We start from the raw sequence: 20,731 nt of genomic DNA, 5'->3' as shown, positions 1-20,731 counted from the left end.
AAGAATCCAGGCTGGATTAAAGGCATGGCAGTTTGGCAGTTCCAGAGTCAAGGGGGAAGGAGGGAGAGTAGTGTTCCTGTTACCTCCAGAGGCTCTCTTGGTTGCTGTCCCCTCCATCTGGACCATTAGCCCAGCAGCCCTAGTCAACGACTATACGAGCTTTCTCCTACAGCCTGGATTGAATAGTTCTGTTGACAATTCTGAGGCAGATCTGCTGCAAGCCCAGTGACAGAGCTGCTGGGAGATGAGGCAGCTGTGTGCTCTTCAGACGGGTGGGGTTGAGAGCAATTAAGGGACCCGGGCAGGTACCCAGACTGAGGAACCATATGTTGACGTTGCTGTTCCTTCTAACACAGGACTAGGACTGCTCACAGAAGAAACCTGAAAAATCCAGAACATCCTTCTCCCTTTGGGGGTAAGAAATGTTTCTATTCTTAAAAGCTTTGTCTTCCATAGATTGACAACGTCTCGAGTAATTACTAAATTTCCGCACAGCTGAATTAGGGACTGGTAGAGACATCAAGGTTAAGCAAGAAGTTATCGCATTAGAAGCTGACTTTGTAATCATAAACCGGAGTCCACGGGTCTGGATTCTAATGTATGTCGCTGTGCTTCCTCTGGGTTCATCCGCAAAGATAGACATTCAAGTTAGCTACAGGCAAAACGTTAGTGAGTGTTGTGCCTATTTCTCATTTACAATAACTTGTTGACTGTGGAGGCGGGGAGTAGTTTCTTCCTGTGTACCCACGGAGCTGTGCGAGGCCTCTGATCACCTCACTGACTGTCTTGAATTCTTTGTTGCTGTTACTGTCTGTTATCTCATGGCAGGACTCATGTCTGATTAGTAGCTGTATCCTCTAGGTCAAAGCTGGGGCTTTTGTAATCAGCGAAGGAATATCTATCCCCGCGGCTTCAGCGTCAGCCTGCCGAGAAGGTACAAACCCGCTGGGCTCTCCCTGTGTCGGATGCTCTCTAATTCACTGTTTACTGGAAAGTCAGAAAGTGTGGTCCCCGAAAGCCCCAGGGCTGAGGAAAGGGATGCGGTACACTGTGGTTCTCATATGCTTTCCATAGCTTGCAGGGTTAGTGTCAGGGTTGGAATCACACTGCACCCTAGGGAGCTCCCATTTGTTCTGCCACGCTCATCTCAGGAAGGAAAACAATCGGAGCTGAAGGCATCCCCCCGTTTTTTATCCTCAAATAAAGAGAGAAGCTGTGCAATACGCACTGTGGGAAGGAGGGCATCGGTGTCAGAGATCCAGGGCTCTGGGCAAAGGCACTGGAAATGACTCTGATGTGGGTTTATTTTAATTACCAAGCTCTCAGGTTTGAAGAGACCTGTCCTTGCACTCGGGTTTAATCGGCTTGCTTTTCAGTACTATATGACCGAGAAAGAGGAATAATCTTTGGGCAAGAAGTCATAAAGCTGGTATTTCTACTGAGATGGTTCATATAGCACAGGCATAAAAATAGCATAGCAGTTAAATGTACCCGAATGTCATTGCTAATCTGTCTCAGAGTCACAGCTACAACCTATTCATTCTTTGGAAGTCCAGAGATAAAAACCCACAAATGTGTCTTTAGAATGAAAATCCTTATAAATCCAGCATGACGGTCTTAGGTGTTACTATTTCTCCACTTACTTTCTGTTAAAGAAAGCAGTGGGGTTTCTTCCCTTCAGTGTTCTCTTTTATTATAAATTTCCCACATAGAAGGCCTTTTTTCCCCCAGAACACTGTTACTGTTTCTTTATTTTTCAATTATATTAGCAAAGTTTTAAAATTTTTTCCTGAATGTTGCACATGATTGGTCACTAGAGAAACACAAATTAAAAGTGCAATAAAATACTACTCTATACCTTTAAAGTTTAAAAAAAGGTACCAGCAATTGCTGAGGCAAATAGAAGCTAGATTTCTCTTTGATTACTGGTGGGAATATGTGTTGGTACAGCCAGCCCTCTGGAAACTAGTTTAATGTGTTCTGATCTAAAGACGCATTGAGCATATGGGCCAGCAATGGCAGAGTCAAGCATTTATCTTAGAGGAGTGAATATTTCAATAGTGCAAAGAAGACTCAGGGATATTTATCATAGCTTTTGTTACTCAGTTTTACAGCTGAAAACAACACAAATTTCCTTGAGTTCAACAAAATGGTATTTTCATACCATGGACCACAAATCTACCACGTGAAAGAGGAAGAAACTTTTAGTGTTGTGCATGTGATATGGTATGGATTGATTACTGCTACTATTTAGATGGATTGAAGGACAACGTGCTGATTGGAAAAAATCTCAACAGATCAAGTGCTGTGTGGTTCCATTTAATATACTATGTTCCCGCAGAGAAAACGTACAGAAGAAGAACAAATTTGTGATTACTGGCTGATGGGGTAGGACTAGCTAGGATCAGTGTGAACTCTGATGGGTAGACATGGGGAATGCTTTAGTCTTTATGAAACTGATCTGTGTTCTGATGTGGTTGTGATTGCATGAATCTGTGCCTAAGAGCCTTCTGTTTCTGTTTCCATTTCTCTCTATCCCCCACTGTCACAGTGTGTGTGTATGTGTGTGTGTGTGTGTCTGCCTGTATATCTGTCTCTGTCTCTCTCTATCACACACACAGTTAAGGTAAAACACACAAAAATACAATAATGTCTGTAGTCTAGATAATAATATTATAACTCCGTCAATATCCTGTTTTTGACATTATGTTAAGTCATAGAAAATGTCACCATCAGGAAAGCTGTGTGCAATGTTCAAAGGCTGCTATGCTTCTGAAATTTCCTTCATGTTTATAATCATTTAAGAATATATTTGTCTTCTGGGGCTCCACATATCAATTGTGACATTTAACCATAAGCTTTGTGGATAAGCAAAAAGGGATCTAGGAAGGAGTCACTCTTCCTATCTTTTCATTCTACGCAGGTTTTGAAGATGAGAAAACCAGAGCATCCCTGGAAATCACTAATGAAGACTCATCACCAAGTAGGCTTGGGTTCAATCTTATTATTCATCTGTTCAAAAGCCTCCAGGGCTCTCTGTTACCTACAAGAGGAAGTTGCCATCCTCCTTTTCTCATTGAAGATCCACAACATAGTCCAGACTTAACTTTTACTTTGTCATTCTCCATTTCTTGTGAAAATCTACACCACAACTAAAGTCATCTTTTAACATCAAAAAATGTCACACATTAGTGTCAACCTAACACATTTGATGGCTTCCTCTGGGGCCAGCCTGAAGAACAGAACCTTTGGCCCGGCCACTAATCCCCATCTCTTCCTCCGGCTGGCTCCTAAAACTGTTCTTTTCCTTTCTTGTCTGACCACAGAAGCCTTGTCCTCCTACCATATGGTCTTGAATTTGACACACTCTTTGTTGGGCCCTACTCCCTTCCAGTTCATATGCTACATTTACATCTCAGCTCCATTGCCGATTTTCAGAAAAAATAAAATCTTCCCCCATTCATTTCAGTAGGGACATTTTCACAAACGTTCCAACTGAACCATGTTAATCTTTCCTGGAATGCAAATATTTTATTATAATCATATTTTTAGTGGTTTGATGAAATGCTGCCTTTCTTGAGAATATGGATGTCATATACATAATAAATATTAAGAAAACACACACATATATTAAGAAAAGCTAGTATAGATTTATTACAGAAAAGTGAGAACTCCCAAGAGCAGTATGAGCTCCAAGGGAGGAATAGCTACAAATTGTATGTTCTTTCACGTGTTTGAATCATCTAATACAATGCTTCAAACCCAGAAGAATTCAGAAATTATGTTTGATGTAACTGTATGAATAGAATAGGAATAATTGCTTTTCAAATATTGCTCCTGGGTTTTCAGCCCCAGGCTTCTACCCAGCTATTGATTTCTTGTACAGAGTCATAGCCATGTTCCATTCTTAAACACTTTATCCATTCTCACAGACCCCCCCCCCCCCACGGATGGACATATTGTCTCCTTTCCAATAGCCATCCTCCCTGCCATCTTCAGATACAGTAGCACTCGGACATCTGCTCATTGACTGTGCCCAGCGTTACTCTCAGCACACCGCAGCTCTTCTCCCTTTTACCAGCCACAAACTCCTGGAAGGCAGGACACACTCATATCTCTTTCCTTCATCTGCAATGGCTGCCACATATTTCAGGGGCTTAGTAATTCTCTTATTGATTACCACGACTAACACATGTAGTGTATACTCAGTTGATATTTACAGAAACAAGGGACACATCATTATTGGTCTTCATTATTAGCCTCACCAATTCACAATGAGCAAACAGAATTAAATTAGTAAGAGTCAGCACAACCCTGGTTCCTGAAGCAAATGTCTTCTGTCCTGACCATATTTTTTATTATTTAATATGTTTATTTGCAGTGAGTGGAAAAATGACTGTAGAACTATCAAACTCAACTTGTTTTTTTATGTCCCCTTTTTCCTTGCCTAGTAAATTCTAACAAAGGCCATTTGATTTTCACTGGAATTTTTGTTTTCCTCCTAGATTACTTGAAAAAAACTATTTCCTAGAGTGCAATATTAATTAGGGTGCCGCTAAGCTAACTTGAGAAAGGTAACGGGGTATCTAGGTGTATTAGTGATGGTGAAGAATCTCGTCAATTGTTTTGTTTGTTTTTAATCCACTTCACATAAACACAGGCAATCTGGGAAGAGGCACCGCCAATGGAGAAAATTCTTCCAAAAGATTGACCTGTGAGCAATCCTGTAGGGGCATTTTCTTGATTAATAACTACTATGGAGGGCCCAGCCCACTGTGGGAGGTACAACCTCTGAGTAGGCGCTAAGGGTTGTATAAGAAAGCAGGCTGAGCAAGTCATGGGGGAGCAAGACAGTAAGCAGCACCCTTCCATGGTCTCTGCTTCAGCCCTGCCTCTAGGATCCTGCTTAAGTCTCTGTCACTGTTTCCCTCAGTGATAGACAGTGATTGAGACCTGTAAGCCAAATAAATTATGTCCTCTCCAGATTTTGAATCAAGTAGCTTTCCCACCTAGCAACAGAAAACAAATCAAAATAGTGTATCACAAAAGTTGACCTAGATCTCTGAGGTCCAGTGAAGCAGTGTTGGGGATTAATTGTTACTGTTTCTGGACCAAGGAAAACTGTTTTAAAAAATGAGAAAAAATGTAAATCTTAAAAAAAACTAATAATTGGCTGTGACTTTTGAAGGTTAAACACAAAAAGAAAAGGAAAAAAGAAGCATAAATTATAATTTCCTAATGAAACACCTCCTTATTTTCTCTATATCCATTTATAAACTTTGATTCTGGTTCATGATCATGGTTCAGTCAAAAAGCCAGTGTTCCACTATTTCTGTGTGTCTATAACTTCGTAGATATTCCAGTGGTCTCTAAATTTAGTAAGGGAACTTTTGGGAATTCCTGTGCCACTGAATGCTAGAGATTGGTGCAATTTAATTGACCTCCTTAAAAATATTGATTATCCAGTACGGGTTGGATTTCTTCCAGGAACTAGAGCATCAAAGGTATAAAAGAAATTGTGTTTGCAGTTAAAGATCTTGAGTTTAGTGAATTAAATGGAGACACATGAAGTTATTTTTAGGAGAGAGACTGTGAAAATGGAGCATGAGCAGTGTACCATGGGAGCATAGGAGCCAGAGGAATCCTTCCCATTGTGGGACTTATAGAACGGAGGTAGGCACTAAGTTAGGTACAAGAACACAGCAGCTGCTCCTCCTGCACCCATCCGTCTCACAATGTGTAACAGAGAATAACTGGGTGAGACTGATCCAGTCCCCACTTGGATGGAGTGCTATCCAACTAAAACTGTTAGTAGCAGTAGTATTAAGAAGCATTTGTCTGTCTATTTGCCACATCTAAGTCAATTAGTTCTCAATATTCCAATATTCTCCTAGCTACTTGTATTATCCAATCAGAGTAGATGTCTAGACTTTTATTCATTGGTTATGGGTAAAGGTTTCTTTTTTGTTTTTGTTTTGTGTGTGTGTGTGTGTGTGTGTGTGTGTGTGTGTGTTTCACTGGTCATGATTAAAGAAGTATGTGGCTCTGACTGATACTGGCAGAGATCTACCTTATGACCACGACCAGGTTCTGCATAGGATAAGCCAAAAGGCACAGAAGAGGGGAGAGATAAAAAGATCTTCAGCACTGATGTCATCATTAAGACATTTGACTGACTATGATGAAGAGTTCTCTTTCTCTAGGTGCTCTAATTATAAGATCCAATACATTTCTATACCATTAAAGATGGTTTTCATTGCCCTTTCAATTACTATATGATTTGAAAACATCCTGAATCTAGAAAGAATTTTACAGTGAGATAGATATTAATAGCTAGAAGATGGAGGGAGAAATATATTTCAAATAATACAAAAGGCTTGACCAAAGGTATTTAAAAACTGCTGTGTGTGTGTGTGTGTTGGTGTGTTGGGTAAGGTGTGTTCAAAGAAGGTTTTTTATATGAAGCATCTGCAGTAGAAGACAGCCTACTCTTATATCTTATTTCTAATTGAAAAAGACTAGACAAAAAAAGACGTTGTTCCTAACTGAAGAAGGCAAAGAAAAGCAGTACTCAGGGAAGAGTTGAGTGTTGTTTATCCAGTGACAACATGTACTGAATACCCAATGTCACATTTGCAGAGAACATCGTCAATGAATTTTTATCTCCATTATTAAAATAAAAATAGTTTTTATTGAAAACAAAGAAAAGATTTTTAAAATGGAATTCATAATAAAGCAGCCATTTCCTAAGGCCTATATCATTTATATACACTATGTATATGCCCATTGTTAGTACTGCTAGTGTATAACTAAAGGGTTTTCCATTTTAAAGCCACAATGATCACATTAACGGAAAGACGGGTGCTTATTTATTCTCTAGTTAGAGCTTTCAACTTGCCTTTTTGAAATTTGGTGATATTTGTTAAAAATCAACGCCAATGTAAATGGGAAATCTTATAACCATATTTTTTATTAGATGTATATATTTATAAATGCAAATGTATGCATGATTTCTAACTTATTCTAACCAGTCACAATTCCTTTTTTGAAGGTGGCCTAAAATCTTACAAAGAACTTAGGATGTGAACGCATCCAGACATATTTTAACCAAAAGAAATAATATGTATTGTGCATGGAGCATTTTGGAAAGTATTTTTCATTCTGCAGAGGGAAAGGCAAGAAGGAAAATGTGAAAGTAGGAAATTCAATTTCCAGATGCATGAGCACCTGGATAAAAGAAGGTTCCCAAGAGAGCAAAGATGCCATAGAGATAATTTTATCAAGGACAGCACTAAAGAATGGGTTCATGACCTTTGGGTCTTCTCCATCTGGAGATTAGCTTGTCCCTTCCAATGTCAGTCTAAAAGCCACAGGATTCTAAAGACAAAATGAAGAGGGATTGTTCAAGTTCTCTCTATGGGTTCACTTCTTGCTTTAGTGTGCATTGTCACTGGAATTCAGCCTACAAATGCTCCCAGAACACAAGTTGTGTGTGGAAATGGGCTTGCTTTGAAACCATGAGGTCCTGAGTTTGATCTCCACATGTAAAAATCAGGGTTGAAAAGGGTGACATATTAGTTTATAATCCCAGTGGCTGGAGATTCTCAGTGGCAGAGACAGGGAGATTCCTTGAGCTTGCTGCTCAGTCAGTGTAGCTTGCCAGGCAAGTCCAGGGCAAAGAGAGAATGGTAAGTGATGCCTGAGAAACGACACCCAAGGTTGTCACCAGACCTCTGCATTACATGCAAGCATGCATGTGTTTGCACATATGTAAGAAGAATACACATGTGGACACGCTCCTGGAAAATGTTGACTACTTTTATTTTAAGCTGTCTACTATTGCTTGTATATTTGTGTCTTCCAAAACTCATGTAGATGCTAACTTGCTATGGCAAGAGTACATAAAGATCAAGAGCTATTAAGAGGAGATTAGGCTACTGGCATGCTCCAGTCTCTGGTGAGATCAGAATCATTATCCAATGGGGTTTGACCCACCTCTGACTGTTGTCCTTGTTTTTGCTCTTTAATACTGAATTTCCCTGCCTCCAGCACAGAAATCCAATAATTCTACACATTATAAACTATCCACTCTTCAGCATTCTATCATAACCACAAAAGTGTACCAAGAAATCATCTTTGAAATTCACATGGGATTAGGAATGTGATCAAATAAAATGAAACAAGGTTTAACTCACTTCTCACCCAGTCTGTGTTGTACAAATTTACTTAGGTACTTTGTGTATTTATTTATTTATTTACTCAAGTCATTGTAACTCCAAGACAAAGTAAAATGATGACCGGAATCAAATCCTAGCTCGTGCTCATCAGTGAACAACGTTTTGTGGTTTTCTTAGAATTTTATAACCAATAATATTTCTGCACAAGGAAAAATGAAGGTGAAACAAATAGAATCAAACTACTTTGAGTAGTAAGAAAAATGAGTAACAATAATAAAAATAGATTAAGCTGATATTTGTGTTTGTGTTAGCTGTGTATGAGTACATCTGTGTGAGAGGATGGAGAGAGAGAGAGACAGACAGACATACAGATAGACACATATACAGTAGCTTTCTTCATAATAAAACATTTTAAGAATTTTATTTTTATTCCTTCAGGGGAAAACCATATCCTTTCAAAGTTCATATGCAATGCATTTTCTACAAAGCTAAAAGAAAAGATTGGTAAGTAGCTTGTTTACTTAATCAAAGTCTATTAACATTCCAAAAAAGTTAAGTTGTGATGAAATCAGATTTATTTTTATACTTATTAATAATTCTCCTGCTGACACAAGATTAGTTGGCAGCATTCAAATCCATGAATTACTTTTTGCATTGTAAATGATTATTTTGGTATATTTAGAACAAAGAGGAACAGGCTGTCCTGATTTAGGAAAAATTAATGACATAAATGAAGTTCAATTTTAGTTTTTAAAGTATCTACCTTAAGACCCAATTATACCACTCTGAGTCGTATACCCAAAGGATGCTTCATCCTACCATGAGGACTCTTGCTCAACTATGTTCCTTGTGATTTTATTCATAATAGACAGAAGCTGGAAAAAAAACAGATGTTCCTCAACTAAAGAATGGGTAAAGAAAATGTGGTACATTGAGTATTACTCAACTGTTTTTTAAATTTATTTATTATTGATTATGTATACAATGTTCTGTACTGCATATATGCCTGCCTACCAGAAGAGGGCACCAGATCTTATAGATGGTTTTGAGCCACCGTGTGGTTGCTGGGAATTGAACTCAAGACCTCTGAAAGAGCAGCCAGTGCTCTTAACCTCTGAGCCATCTTAACCTTCAGCCCCTATTCAACTGTTTAAAGGGAAAGTGATATCATGAAACTTGCAGGCCAATGAATGAGATTCAAAAAAAAAATCATCTCGAGTGAGATAACCCAGACCCAGAAAAACAAGCATATGTTTTCACTTATAAGAGGATATTAGCTACAATCCACAGGCCCAGGAAGATTAGGTAAAGGGGAGGGTTCCAGCGAGAAAGCATGAATTTCCCTGGGAAGGGGCAATAGAGTAGATTTTGCAGGTGGACTGGGGACAGGTGAGGATGAGAACAGGAGACATCAGGTGTGGGGGGAGATGGAGGAAGAAAGGGCAGCGAGAGACCATTGGAACTGGGGAGCACTTGCAAGATAGTGTGAAAACCTAGTGCAATAGATGTTTTCCTGATTCTATGTGGATGACCCTAACAAGGACTCTTAGTAATGGAAGATAGAGTCTGAACTGGCTATTTACAGGCAGGTAAGGCTTCAATGCTGGGATTGGGTTACACTGGTTGAATTTTTGGCTGAGATGGTACTACTAAGATCCCTAAACAACCCAGGCTGATGCAAGGACAGAAGGTTGCTCTCTGAAAATTTACAATGGGCCCCATTGCCAAAAACAACATCCACATAGCTCATTGAAAAATGTAGAGGCATCAAGCTGGTGCTCGCTTGAAACCTTCACCCCTACATTCTAGTCTCTTTGTCAGGAAAAGGTACTCTGCAGGCTACAGAAAGTGAAACCTGGACACCAATCCAACCACAAAACCTCTACCTATAATCTGTCCTGCCTACAAGATGTGCTGGGGCAGTAGTGGCATAGAACTTTGGGAATGGCCAATTGAGGACCATAACAAGAGAAGGAGCCAATGGCCCTGGATGGCCAGGAACAGGAGACTGGACAGTCCAGAAAACTAGAATGGAACCAAATATGACCGGAAAAAAATCAATGAAGGGATTCCTAATGATATTCTTCTGTACTTATAGATCAGTGCCTTGTCCAGTCATCATCAGACAGGCTTCCTCCTGCACCAAATGAGAGCAGATGCAGAGTCCCACAGCCAGACATTATGCAGAGTCTGTAATTAGAGTTCTCTATAGGGTTCCTTCCCTTGGAAGTAAGGGAATCCTTCTGAAGAGTGGTAAGAAAGACTTGGAGTCAGAGGAGTTGAAGACACTAGGGGAACATGCCCAACTGAATCAATGAAGCAGGGCTCACAGAGACGGAAGAAGCAAGCACAGGGCCTGCATCGATCTGCGAAAGGTCCTCTCTGTGTGTTATGGCTGTTAGCTTGGTGTTTATGAGGGACTCCTACAATGAGAGGGGTGTATCTCTGGTTCGTTTGCCTACTCTTGAGACCTTTTCCCTCCTATTGGGTTGCTTTGTCCAACCATGATATGAGGACTTTTGCTTTGTCTTAGTTTGTCTTGTTTTGTGCTGCTTGGCTGTAATCTCTCAGGGATCTGCTCTCTTTTGAAGGGGAAATAGAAGAGGGAGTGGATTTGGGAAGAGAAAAGTAGTGGGGAAGCTAGAAGGAGTGGAAGGAGTGAAAACTGTGGTTGGGAATGTATTGTATGACAGAAGAATTTATTTTCAATTAAAAAAATATATTCAAGAACAATGGCAATGGGTTTCTGATCCTACTGCATGCACTGGCTTTGTGGGAGCCTGGGCAGTTTGGATGCTCAACTTACTAGACCTGGATGGAGGTGGGTGGTCCTTGGGCTTCCCACAGGGCAGGGAACCCTGATTGCTTTTCGGGCTGGGGGGGGGGACTTAGTTGGGGGAGGGGGGAGGAAATGGGAGGCGGTGGAGGGGAAGAGACAGAAATCTTTAATAAATAAATAAATTAAAAAAATATATTCAAATTAAAAAGTAAAATAGAAAATAAAACCTCACGTAGTATATGTATTTCCAACAAATTAAACTCAACGTGCACTGTGTCTGGAGAGTTGCGAGGAGAGAAACCATCTTACCTGGACACTGGTCAGGGTCGTGTACTGGTAAGCCTTGACGACCAGGTAATTAGCTTCCAGATCTATGAGTCCCAGGATCATGTACTTCCACCATCTTCGTCGTAAAATTGCCAAGAGGTTTTCTTCTCCTGTGGTAAAAAGTTAAAAAAAAAATAGGGCTTAAGTTCTTGACATATTACATATTTAGAATTCTAACATGCTGTTGTATTATATACCCATATGTGCATTTTTATCAGAAATTTACCCAATATTTAGTGGCTTAATCTATCAAAGACTCACATACTTTACTTAGGAAATTGTCTTCATGGTCACTTTTGGGTCTTCAAATTAGTTTCTACACCAGGGTGAGACAGAGTAGGTCATTGCTCACTATGGCATATTGACTCTGTGTGTGTGTGTGTGTGAAAAAATAGCTGTGCCATGAGAAAAGTGAAAGGAAAAATGTTCAAGAAAGGGTACATTGCACAAGAAAACTCAGGACATTACAAATAATGCTGCTATGAACATAGTTGAGCACATGTCCTTATGGTATGCTTGAGGATCCTTTGAATATACACCCAAAAGTGGTATTGCTGGGTCTTGAGGTAGGGTGTTTCCTAATTTTCTGAGAAATCGCGATACTAATTTCCAGAGTAAAAGTACCAGTTTGCACTCCCACCAGGAATGGAGGAGTGTTCCCTTTCTTTACCCCACATTCTTTCTAGCATAAGCTGTCATCAGTGTTTTTGATCTTGGCCATTCTGACAGGTGAAGATAAAATTTCAGAGATGTTTTGATTTGCATTTCTCTGATGGCTAAGGATGTTGAACATTTCCTTAAGTGTCTTTCAGCCATTTTAGATTCCTCTGTTGAGAGTTCTCTGTTGAATTCTGTACCCCACTTTTTATTAGATTATTTGTTCTTTTGATGATCAATTTCTTGAGTTCTTTGTATATTTTGGAGATCAGCCCCTCTGTCTGAATTGGGGGTGGTGAAGATCTTTTCCCATTCTGTAGGCTGCCATTTTTCTTGTTGACCATGTCCTTCGCTTTACAGAAACTTTTCAGCTTTTGGAGGTCCCATTTATTAATTATTGCTCTCAGTGTCTGTGCCACTGGGGTTATATTTAGGAAATGGTCTCCTGTACCAATGCATTCAAGTGTACTTCCCACTTTCTCTTCTGTGAGGTTTAGTGTGGTTGGTTTTATGTCAAGGTCTTTGATTCATTTGGACTTGAGTTTTGTGCATGGCAATAGATATGAATCTATTTTCATTCTTCTACATGTTGATATCTAGTTATGCCAGCACCATTTGCTGAATATGTTTTTATTCCATTTTATATCTTTTGCTTCTTAATCAAAAATCAGGTGTTTGTAGGTGTGTTGATTGATATCCAGGTCTCCAATTAACTTCTATTGGTCCTCCTGTCTATTTTTATGCCAATACCAGACTGTTTTCAGTACTATATCTCTGTAGTAGAGTTTGAAGTCAGGGATTGTTATGTCTCCACAAGTTTCTTTATTGTACAGGATTGTTTGGGCTACCCTTTGTTTTTGTGCTTTTTCATATGAGGTTGAGTATTACCAGAACCTGGAAACAACCAAAATGCCTCTCAATCAAAGAATGGATAAAGAAAATATGGTACATTTACACAATGGAGTACTACACAGCAGATAAAATAATAACATCTGAAATTTGCAGGCAAGTGAATGGATCTAGAAAACATCATATTGAGTGGGGTAACCCAGACCCAGAAATACAAATATTTTATATACTCACTTATAAGTGGCTTTTAGACATAAAGCGAAGAAAAACAAGCCTATAGTCCACAACCCTAGAGAACCTAGACAACAAAGAACCCTGAGAGAGAAAATCATGGATCTAATCGACATGGAAAGTAGGAAAAGACATGATCTCCTGAGTATGAGGATCATGAGAGAGGGCAGAAGGGGAAGGGGGAGTGTGAGAGAGGAGTGGAGAAAAATAGGTAGCTCAATAAAAACAATAAAGAAAGAAGAAAAAGGGGAAACTGTAATCAGAATATGTTATATAATAAAAGTCTATTTTCAATAAAAGAGAACTTTATTAAAAACACAAAACTCAGACCATCCTAAATTTCAAGACTGTGTTAGAACAGACCAAAAGAAAAGCATCTCATTAGAAGCAGTTTGTATGTGTAGTAAGACTTTAAGATGGCATCCAAAAGATTCTTCTGCTTGAATGTCCCGTCTAATCTAGATCTGTGTGAAGGATGTGTAGAGAGAAAGCTTCAGGTTGAAAAAAAAATCACCACCTGACCCTTCTCTCAGTGCTGCCAACAATTTCATCACCTTGTCTGACATTCATAGAACCTGGACAGACTTTAGATATCTTCAATCTTATTGTCATATGTATTTCAAGCTGAAATAAATATTATTTCTAAAAATGACCCAATGATAATTACATACAAATATTTGTGGCCAGCTTGTGAAGTCTTCACAGACAACATTGAATATATAGACATTCTAATAGAATAGTGATGTATATATATGACTCAGTATTGTTTGACAAATTATTCCAATACATAGATATTTAAAACAAAGTATGTTTATTGTGTTCTAGTTTCAAAGAATCTGGGTGCAGCTTAACTGAATGATTATGATTCAAGACTTTGTTCCCCCACCCACACAATCCCCAGCAACCAGGTGGTAGCAACCTCTCTCACCAAATATCCCCCACCCCAGCCTCTGAACCAGTGACCGCAAGCACAACGGGCCCCAACTGTACCTGGACCAACAGGTGAGTGTCTGAGATTCCAGCTGGAGAGCCCTGCTCTTTAAACCCTAACTATCATTCCTCCCACAACCATGGCAACACCAGTGACCAGGTAGCAGCACTCTCTCTTGCCAACCATCCTCCACCTCTCCACCAAGGACCACAGACCCCACTGGCCCCAACTGTATTTGGAGGAACAGCACCAATGACAACTGAGGCCACAGGCCCCAAATACATCAGGAGGAAGAGTAACCACCTGAACTACAGGCCCCACCCATACTGATTGGAGGAAAAGATGGGTAGATGGCCATGTAAGAATGCATTCAACAACATAAAGAACAATATAGTGCCACCAGAAACTAGTGGTCCTACATCAGTAAGACCTGAACAGTCCAACATAGAAAGAAAGCAGAAGAAAATGACCTTAAAAACAACTTTATGAAGACAGTGAAGGCTCTTAAAGAAGAAATGAAAAATTCCCGTAACGAAACAGAGGAAAGATTTAAGAGTTCAGTAAGTTCCAGGCAGACTGCCAGCCAGGGACTCAGTCTCATCTGAAGGATTGATGAGGAGGGGGTCTTTGGCTGTTGGAAGCTCTTTGACCGTTACCAGAGGAGACTGAATGTGGAACCAGCCCAAGAGAGGAAAGTGTGTCATAGCCAACAAAGCTGAAAGGAGTTGGAGATCTGAAGAGCACTTTGACATGGGACATGGAAACACAGAGTTTGAATTTGTCCTGCTGGCTTTTGGTCTTGCTTTGATTCAGTATTTCTTCACTATGCTCCCTTCCCTTCATTTTGGAATAGTAACGTATATCCTGTGCCACTGTGTGTTGGGAGCATGCAATTTGTTTAGTATTTTTATGGGGGTTACAGTAAAGAAATTGCCTTGCATCTCAGAAGAGACATTGAACTTTGAAACAGTCTTATATTATGGGGACTTTTGAAGTTGAACTAAACGCACTTGGCATTATGATAGAACTGCAAACCTAGAGGGGCTGAGGATGAGATGTGGTGGTTTTAATGAGATGGACATGCCAGCTGATGAGCTATGAGGGAAGGATTTAGGGGATGTGGTTTTGTTAGGGGAGATGAGTCACTAGTTATGGGTGTTGAGGTTTCAAAAATCCATACCAGGCCCTGTATTTCTCTTTCTTTCTGCTGTTGCAAGTGGGTTAGGATGTAAAGCTCTCGGGTGCTACTCCAGCACCATGCTGCCTACAAGATGCCACACTCCCTGTCATGACAATAATGGATGAAACCTCTGTTAGAGTTATTCTTGGCCATCAACTTGACTATGTCTGGAATTAACTAAAACCTGAATGGACGAGCATAACTATGAGGCATTTTTCATTATTAAATCATTTGAAGTGGAGAGACCTAATCTGGATTTTTGAGGTGGGAAAATAAACATTTAGTCCAGTTCTTTTGAGGTAGGAAGGTCCATCTTAAATCTGGACCAAACCTTCTGCCACCAGCCTATATAAAGGAATGAAGGAAACTTGCTCTCCTTACCATCTTGCTCTCACCCTCCCTGCCAAGTGCAACTATAAAGTCATGGGTCACTGTCACTGGCATTAAAGCCTACTTCTTTGGGATTCCAGCATTTACTGAAGACCTGCTAAGATATCCTGCCTTATGGACTGAAAAACTACTGGACTCTTGGATCTCTCATTCAAAGGCAGCCAGTGTTAGATTAGCTAAACCACAGACTATAAGCCATTCTAATAAAAAAATCTAAAACTAAAAGCAATCCTCCAATCAATACTTTCTTTTATAAGAGTCGCCTTGGTCATGGTGTCTCTTCAGAGCAATAGAAACCCCAAATAAGTACTGTTCCCTAGTGTCCCAAAAAAGTACCAGTATACACCTCTTTTTTTAAAAAAATTATTTTTATCAAGCTATATATTTTCTCCACTCCCTCTCCTTTCTCTCCCCCTTCTACCCTCTCCCCTCCCCTTCTACCTTCTCCCGTGATCCCCATGCTCCCAATTTACTCAGGAGATCTTGTCTTTTCCTACTTCCCATGTAAGATTAGATCCATGTATGTCTCTCTTAGGATCCTCTTTGTTTTCTAGGTTCTCTGGGATTGTGAATTATAGGATGTTTTATCTTTATGTCTAAAAGCCACTTATGAGTGAGTAGATATGATATTTGTCTTTCTGGGTTGGGTTACCTCACTCAATATGTTTTCTACATTTATCCATTTGCCTGCAAATTTCAAGATGTCATTATTTTTTTCTGCTGTGTAGTACTCCATTGTGTAAATATATATATATCATGTTTTCCTTATCCATTATTTGGTCAGGGGCATTTAGGTTGTCTCCTAGTTCTGGCTATGACAAACAATGCTTCTATGAACATAGGTGAGCACATGCCCTTGTGGTATGCTTGAGAATTTTTTGGGTATATACCCAAAAGTGGTATTGCTGGGTCTTGATGAAGGTTGCTTCCTAATTTTCTGAGTAATCATCATACTGATATCCAATTGGGCTGTACCAGCTTGCAATTCCACCAGCAATGCAGGAGTATTCCCTTTATCCCACATCCTCTCCAACAGAAATTATCAGTGATTTTGACCTTGGCCATTCTTACAGGTGTAGAATGGAATCTCGGCTGTTTTGATTTGCATTTCTCTGATGGCTAAGGATATTGAGCATTCCCTTTAAGTGTCTTTCAGCCATTTTAGATTCATATGTTGAGAGTTCTTTGTTTAGGTCTATACCCCATTTTTCATTGGATTATTTGTTCTTTTGATGACCAATTTCTTGAGTTCTTTGTATATTTTGGAAATCATTCCTCTGTCCAATGTGGTGTTGGTTAAGATCTTTTCCCATTCTGTAGGTTGCCATTTTGTCCTGCTTACTGTGTCCTTTGCTTTACAGAAGCTTCTCAGTTTCATATGATATGATAGTTTACATAAGTAACAACAAAAATTGTACCAAGGAATTTGTACAACTCAAAAACACCTTAAGTAATGTAGCCAGATACAAGATTATCTAAAAAAAATCAGTAGCCCTCCTTTACACAGATGATAAATGGGCTGAGAAAGAAATCAGAGAAATATCACCCTTCATAATAGCCATAAATAACATAAAATATCTTGGAGTAACTTTAATCAAACAAGTGGAAAACCTGTATGACAAGAACTTTAAATCCTTGAAGAAAGAAATTGAAGAAGACACCAGAAAACGGAAAGATTTCCCATGCTCTTGGGTAGATCCAATTAACATAGTAAAATAGCAATCTTACCAAAAGCAATCTACAGATTTAATATAATACCCAACAAAATTCTTCACAGATCTCTAAAGAACAATACTAAACTTCATATGAAAAGGCAACAAAGAAACAAACAGGATAGCCAAAACAATTTCATGCAATAAAAGAACTTCCGGAGGCATCACAATACCTGATTTCAAACTCTACTACAGAGTTACAGTACTGAAAACAGCTTGGTATTGGCATAAAACCAGACAGTGGAACTGATTCAAAGACCTGGATATCAATCCATATATCTATGAACACTTAATTTTTGACAAAGAAGCAAAAACTATAAAAGGAAATAAAGCATATTCAACAAATGGTGCTGGAATAACTGGATATCAACATGTAGAAGAATGAAAATAGATCCATATCCATCATCATGCACAAAACTCAAGTCGAAATGGATCAAAGATCTCAATATAAAACCAACCACACTGAAACTCATAAAAGAGAAAGTGGTAAGTACACTTGAATGCATTGGCACAGGAGACCACTTCCTAAATATAACCCCAGCAGCACAGACACTGAGAGAAATATCTAAAACACGGGACCTCCTGAAACATCATACACTTCTCACAGGACTGCTGCCACTCTTACTTCTGTTCCTTGGGTTTGGACTCTGATGTGCTCTGTGAGTAAACGTGCTTCTGCCACTTGCATTGCTTATCTGTTTCTTACCTTTATTACTCATTAAGTTATTCATGATTAGAACAAACTGGTATTGTCTTGATCTTTAACTCCAGGATCCAAAAGTCCATGACAAGTAGTCAGTAAATAATATATAAATAAAGTTTATATTTAGTCATCTCAGAAAGGTGAAATAACACTGAAATTGAGTTAGTTAAAATACATCCACTACATTCTGGCTCCTACCACGGAGAGAGCTTTCTAGTTGAAACTATGACATTGACAAAGCTAATTTGTTGAGTATTTGACACATAATACATGGGATAGAGGCCATAAAATTGTTAATGGTGTATTTAACCTCAAAGCAGCCATTCTAAAGTCACAGGTCATTGTCCCTTCTATCTTACATGATGAAGGATTGCCAAATCAGAGTCTACAAGCCACATCTCAACACACATTGCTGGAATACTAGGTTATAGCGATGTGGTTATGGCTCACTAACCAAGAACATATCCAAAATCATCATTATATGGGCTCAGACAAAGGATAGGTTGCCTTGCTGGTCTTCTGATAACAACTTCAAGGAAATGCACACCATGGAATGTTTCCACGGTGTTTCATTTGATGACTCTGTAAACACTCAAAAAACATGATTAGCAGAATTATTCAGGATGGATACTACTTCTTATCCAGGAAGGAGACTATTTTGTTTAAAAAGGAGTACCTGACTCACACTGCAGTACAGTAGATAATTAAAGCTTTAAAGTAATGACAATATATTTTTGGAAACCCTGTGCTAAAGGTCCCTCTGAATCTCATGAAAGAGAGAAATCCATGGGAATATAATACCCTTATAGTTGATGAATGTGAATGCTTTGAAATTACCTCTAGATTTTATTTTTATTAACTGTAAAGGGTAATAAAACCTATAAACAATGAATAGAATCTTTGGGATTGCAGTTTGGTATTTAAATATAGTCTATTTTCTAATGTTTCACTATCTGTATGGTTAGATACAAATAAAAACACTGGATAAGAAAGTATTAATGTGCTCTCCATCTTGATTTAACAAATGTTAACATTTTGTGATGTTTGCTTCAGGTTTTTGTTGAGAAATTATTATAAAAGAAACTGAAGTCCACCTTCTACCCCTGCCAGATTCTATTTCCGAATAGTGATTGTATGGGACTTTCCTGAACACTGCCAAGATTCTGGATATTTTAAGAAGGTTCCCCACACCAAATTTTAAAACTAATGCCGGATGGGAGGGTAGTCTTGAAAACACTACAGCTTTCTAATTGTTTGATTAGTTTAAATTTAGGAAGTTAGCTGAAGAGGAGATAGTGTCAAGGCTGTGCTTGTAAGCCTTTTCAGGAGTAGCTTGTCTTCCAACAGAACGAAATATTATCCACCCCTATGCAAAATCTTGAATGCATACGAGATGCATTCCCCATATAACAAGGTCCTAAAAACCCCCAGACATGGATTAAAAGTATACATTCACACACACACACACACACACACACACACACACACACACACACACACACACCTCCTTGTGAAACAATAAAAGTGTTTCTCTGTAGAAAAAGTGTCAGAATTCTGTGGTTATCCTTCAAGTTGCTGTCATCGTGAAGACACCACTTCCAGTCTGAACTTTGCTCACTAGCGAACATCTTTAATGGTAGGTCTGCCAGGGAAAAGTGGGTGGTAGATGCTTTGATTTGAAATTATGGAGAGCAATCATAATGAAACTCTGTATTAATATAAATCTCTCGATTTTCCCGGGGCGAGCCTGCTGAGAGGAAAATGTATTTGTCCTCTTTAATGACAGAACTATTTCCCTTTACTTCATCCCATTTCGTGAAAAGTGCCCCGATTTGCCTTCTGGAACTATCCTGTAATTGACTCCGATGCCTCACGACATTAGGCAGATGAATCTGTCAGTTTTGTGAATTTAGTTTTGAACAAAGAGCTATGTAGCAGCTAATGACACACGATGTAAGGGGAAGAGGCCAAAGCAGGCTTGCCTCTGGATGTCTGCCACTTGCTGAGGAGATTCAAAAGACAACATGACAGAAGGTGCCAGCCTGAGCTCTTGAGGGCTGACCTTGAGCTCTGACACGAGAGCAGCTGTCATGGCGGACACATAAGTTAGCCCTAACATGGGAAATTAAAAGGCTAAAGTAGCAGTGGGCCAGATGCCTAGGAAATCAGGAAGCTGGCTGGCATGCTCTCAGTACCCAGCCTCTTATCTCCGATCTCACATGCCAAGCAGATACCCACCAAGGCTACTTTTGGTAACTGTCATTTGTCTTCCACTGACTACGACTGTCAGGTAGTCCGCCAGCAGCACCGCACTTTCTTGCTTCTGTTTGCCTGACACTTTAAAGTCTAGGTTAAAAGCTTGGAGTCAGAGACCTCTGTGAAAACACTGGCTGCCACTTACCAGGCAGAGTCACCTTGAAACACGGTGCTCATTTATAAAACGAAGCAAATACCACTTACTTGAAAATGTTTCCTAAAGGATTAAGTGGGAAATGCACATAGAGCCAGCTTTGAGTTAATACTGGGGAGGTGATAGCTTTGTTATTAACAGTGCCGTGAGGAAAATATTTTCAGATCAGAAAATTGGATTTAGAAGAAGTTGGGTGTTTTTTTTCCAAGGTCTGTTCTGATATTTTTTTTTATTATAAAGTATTTACTACTCTAGAAATGGTACATTGTCTACATGGAAAATTTAATAAAACAAGTCAGAAGTGTTTCATATTATTTTTTCCTGAAATTAACTTCAGATAAAAGAAAAGGCACTTTTTGAGCAATGTAATAATAGAGTATCCTCT

General features: G+C 39.2%; 1 protein-coding gene across 1 annotated transcript in view; it reads right to left on the bottom strand.

Moving 5' to 3' along the window:
- The window catches only part of Slc35f1 (solute carrier family 35 member F1), a 427,852-nt gene that overhangs the window by 75,760 nt on the left and 331,361 nt on the right, over positions 1 to 20,731 (bottom strand). Inside the window, exon 3 of the mRNA XM_075945837.1 lies at positions 11,266 to 11,393. Coding sequence (XP_075801952.1) covers positions 11,266 to 11,393 — 128 coding nt within the window. The remainder of the gene's footprint in view (positions 1 to 11,265; positions 11,394 to 20,731) is intronic.

The sequence above is a fragment of the Microtus pennsylvanicus genome, chromosome 1, assembly GCF_037038515.1.
Source record: "Microtus pennsylvanicus isolate mMicPen1 chromosome 1, mMicPen1.hap1, whole genome shotgun sequence".
NCBI lineage: Eukaryota > Metazoa > Chordata > Mammalia > Rodentia > Cricetidae > Microtus > Microtus pennsylvanicus.
This window is presented reverse-complemented; position numbering and strand designations above follow the sequence as displayed.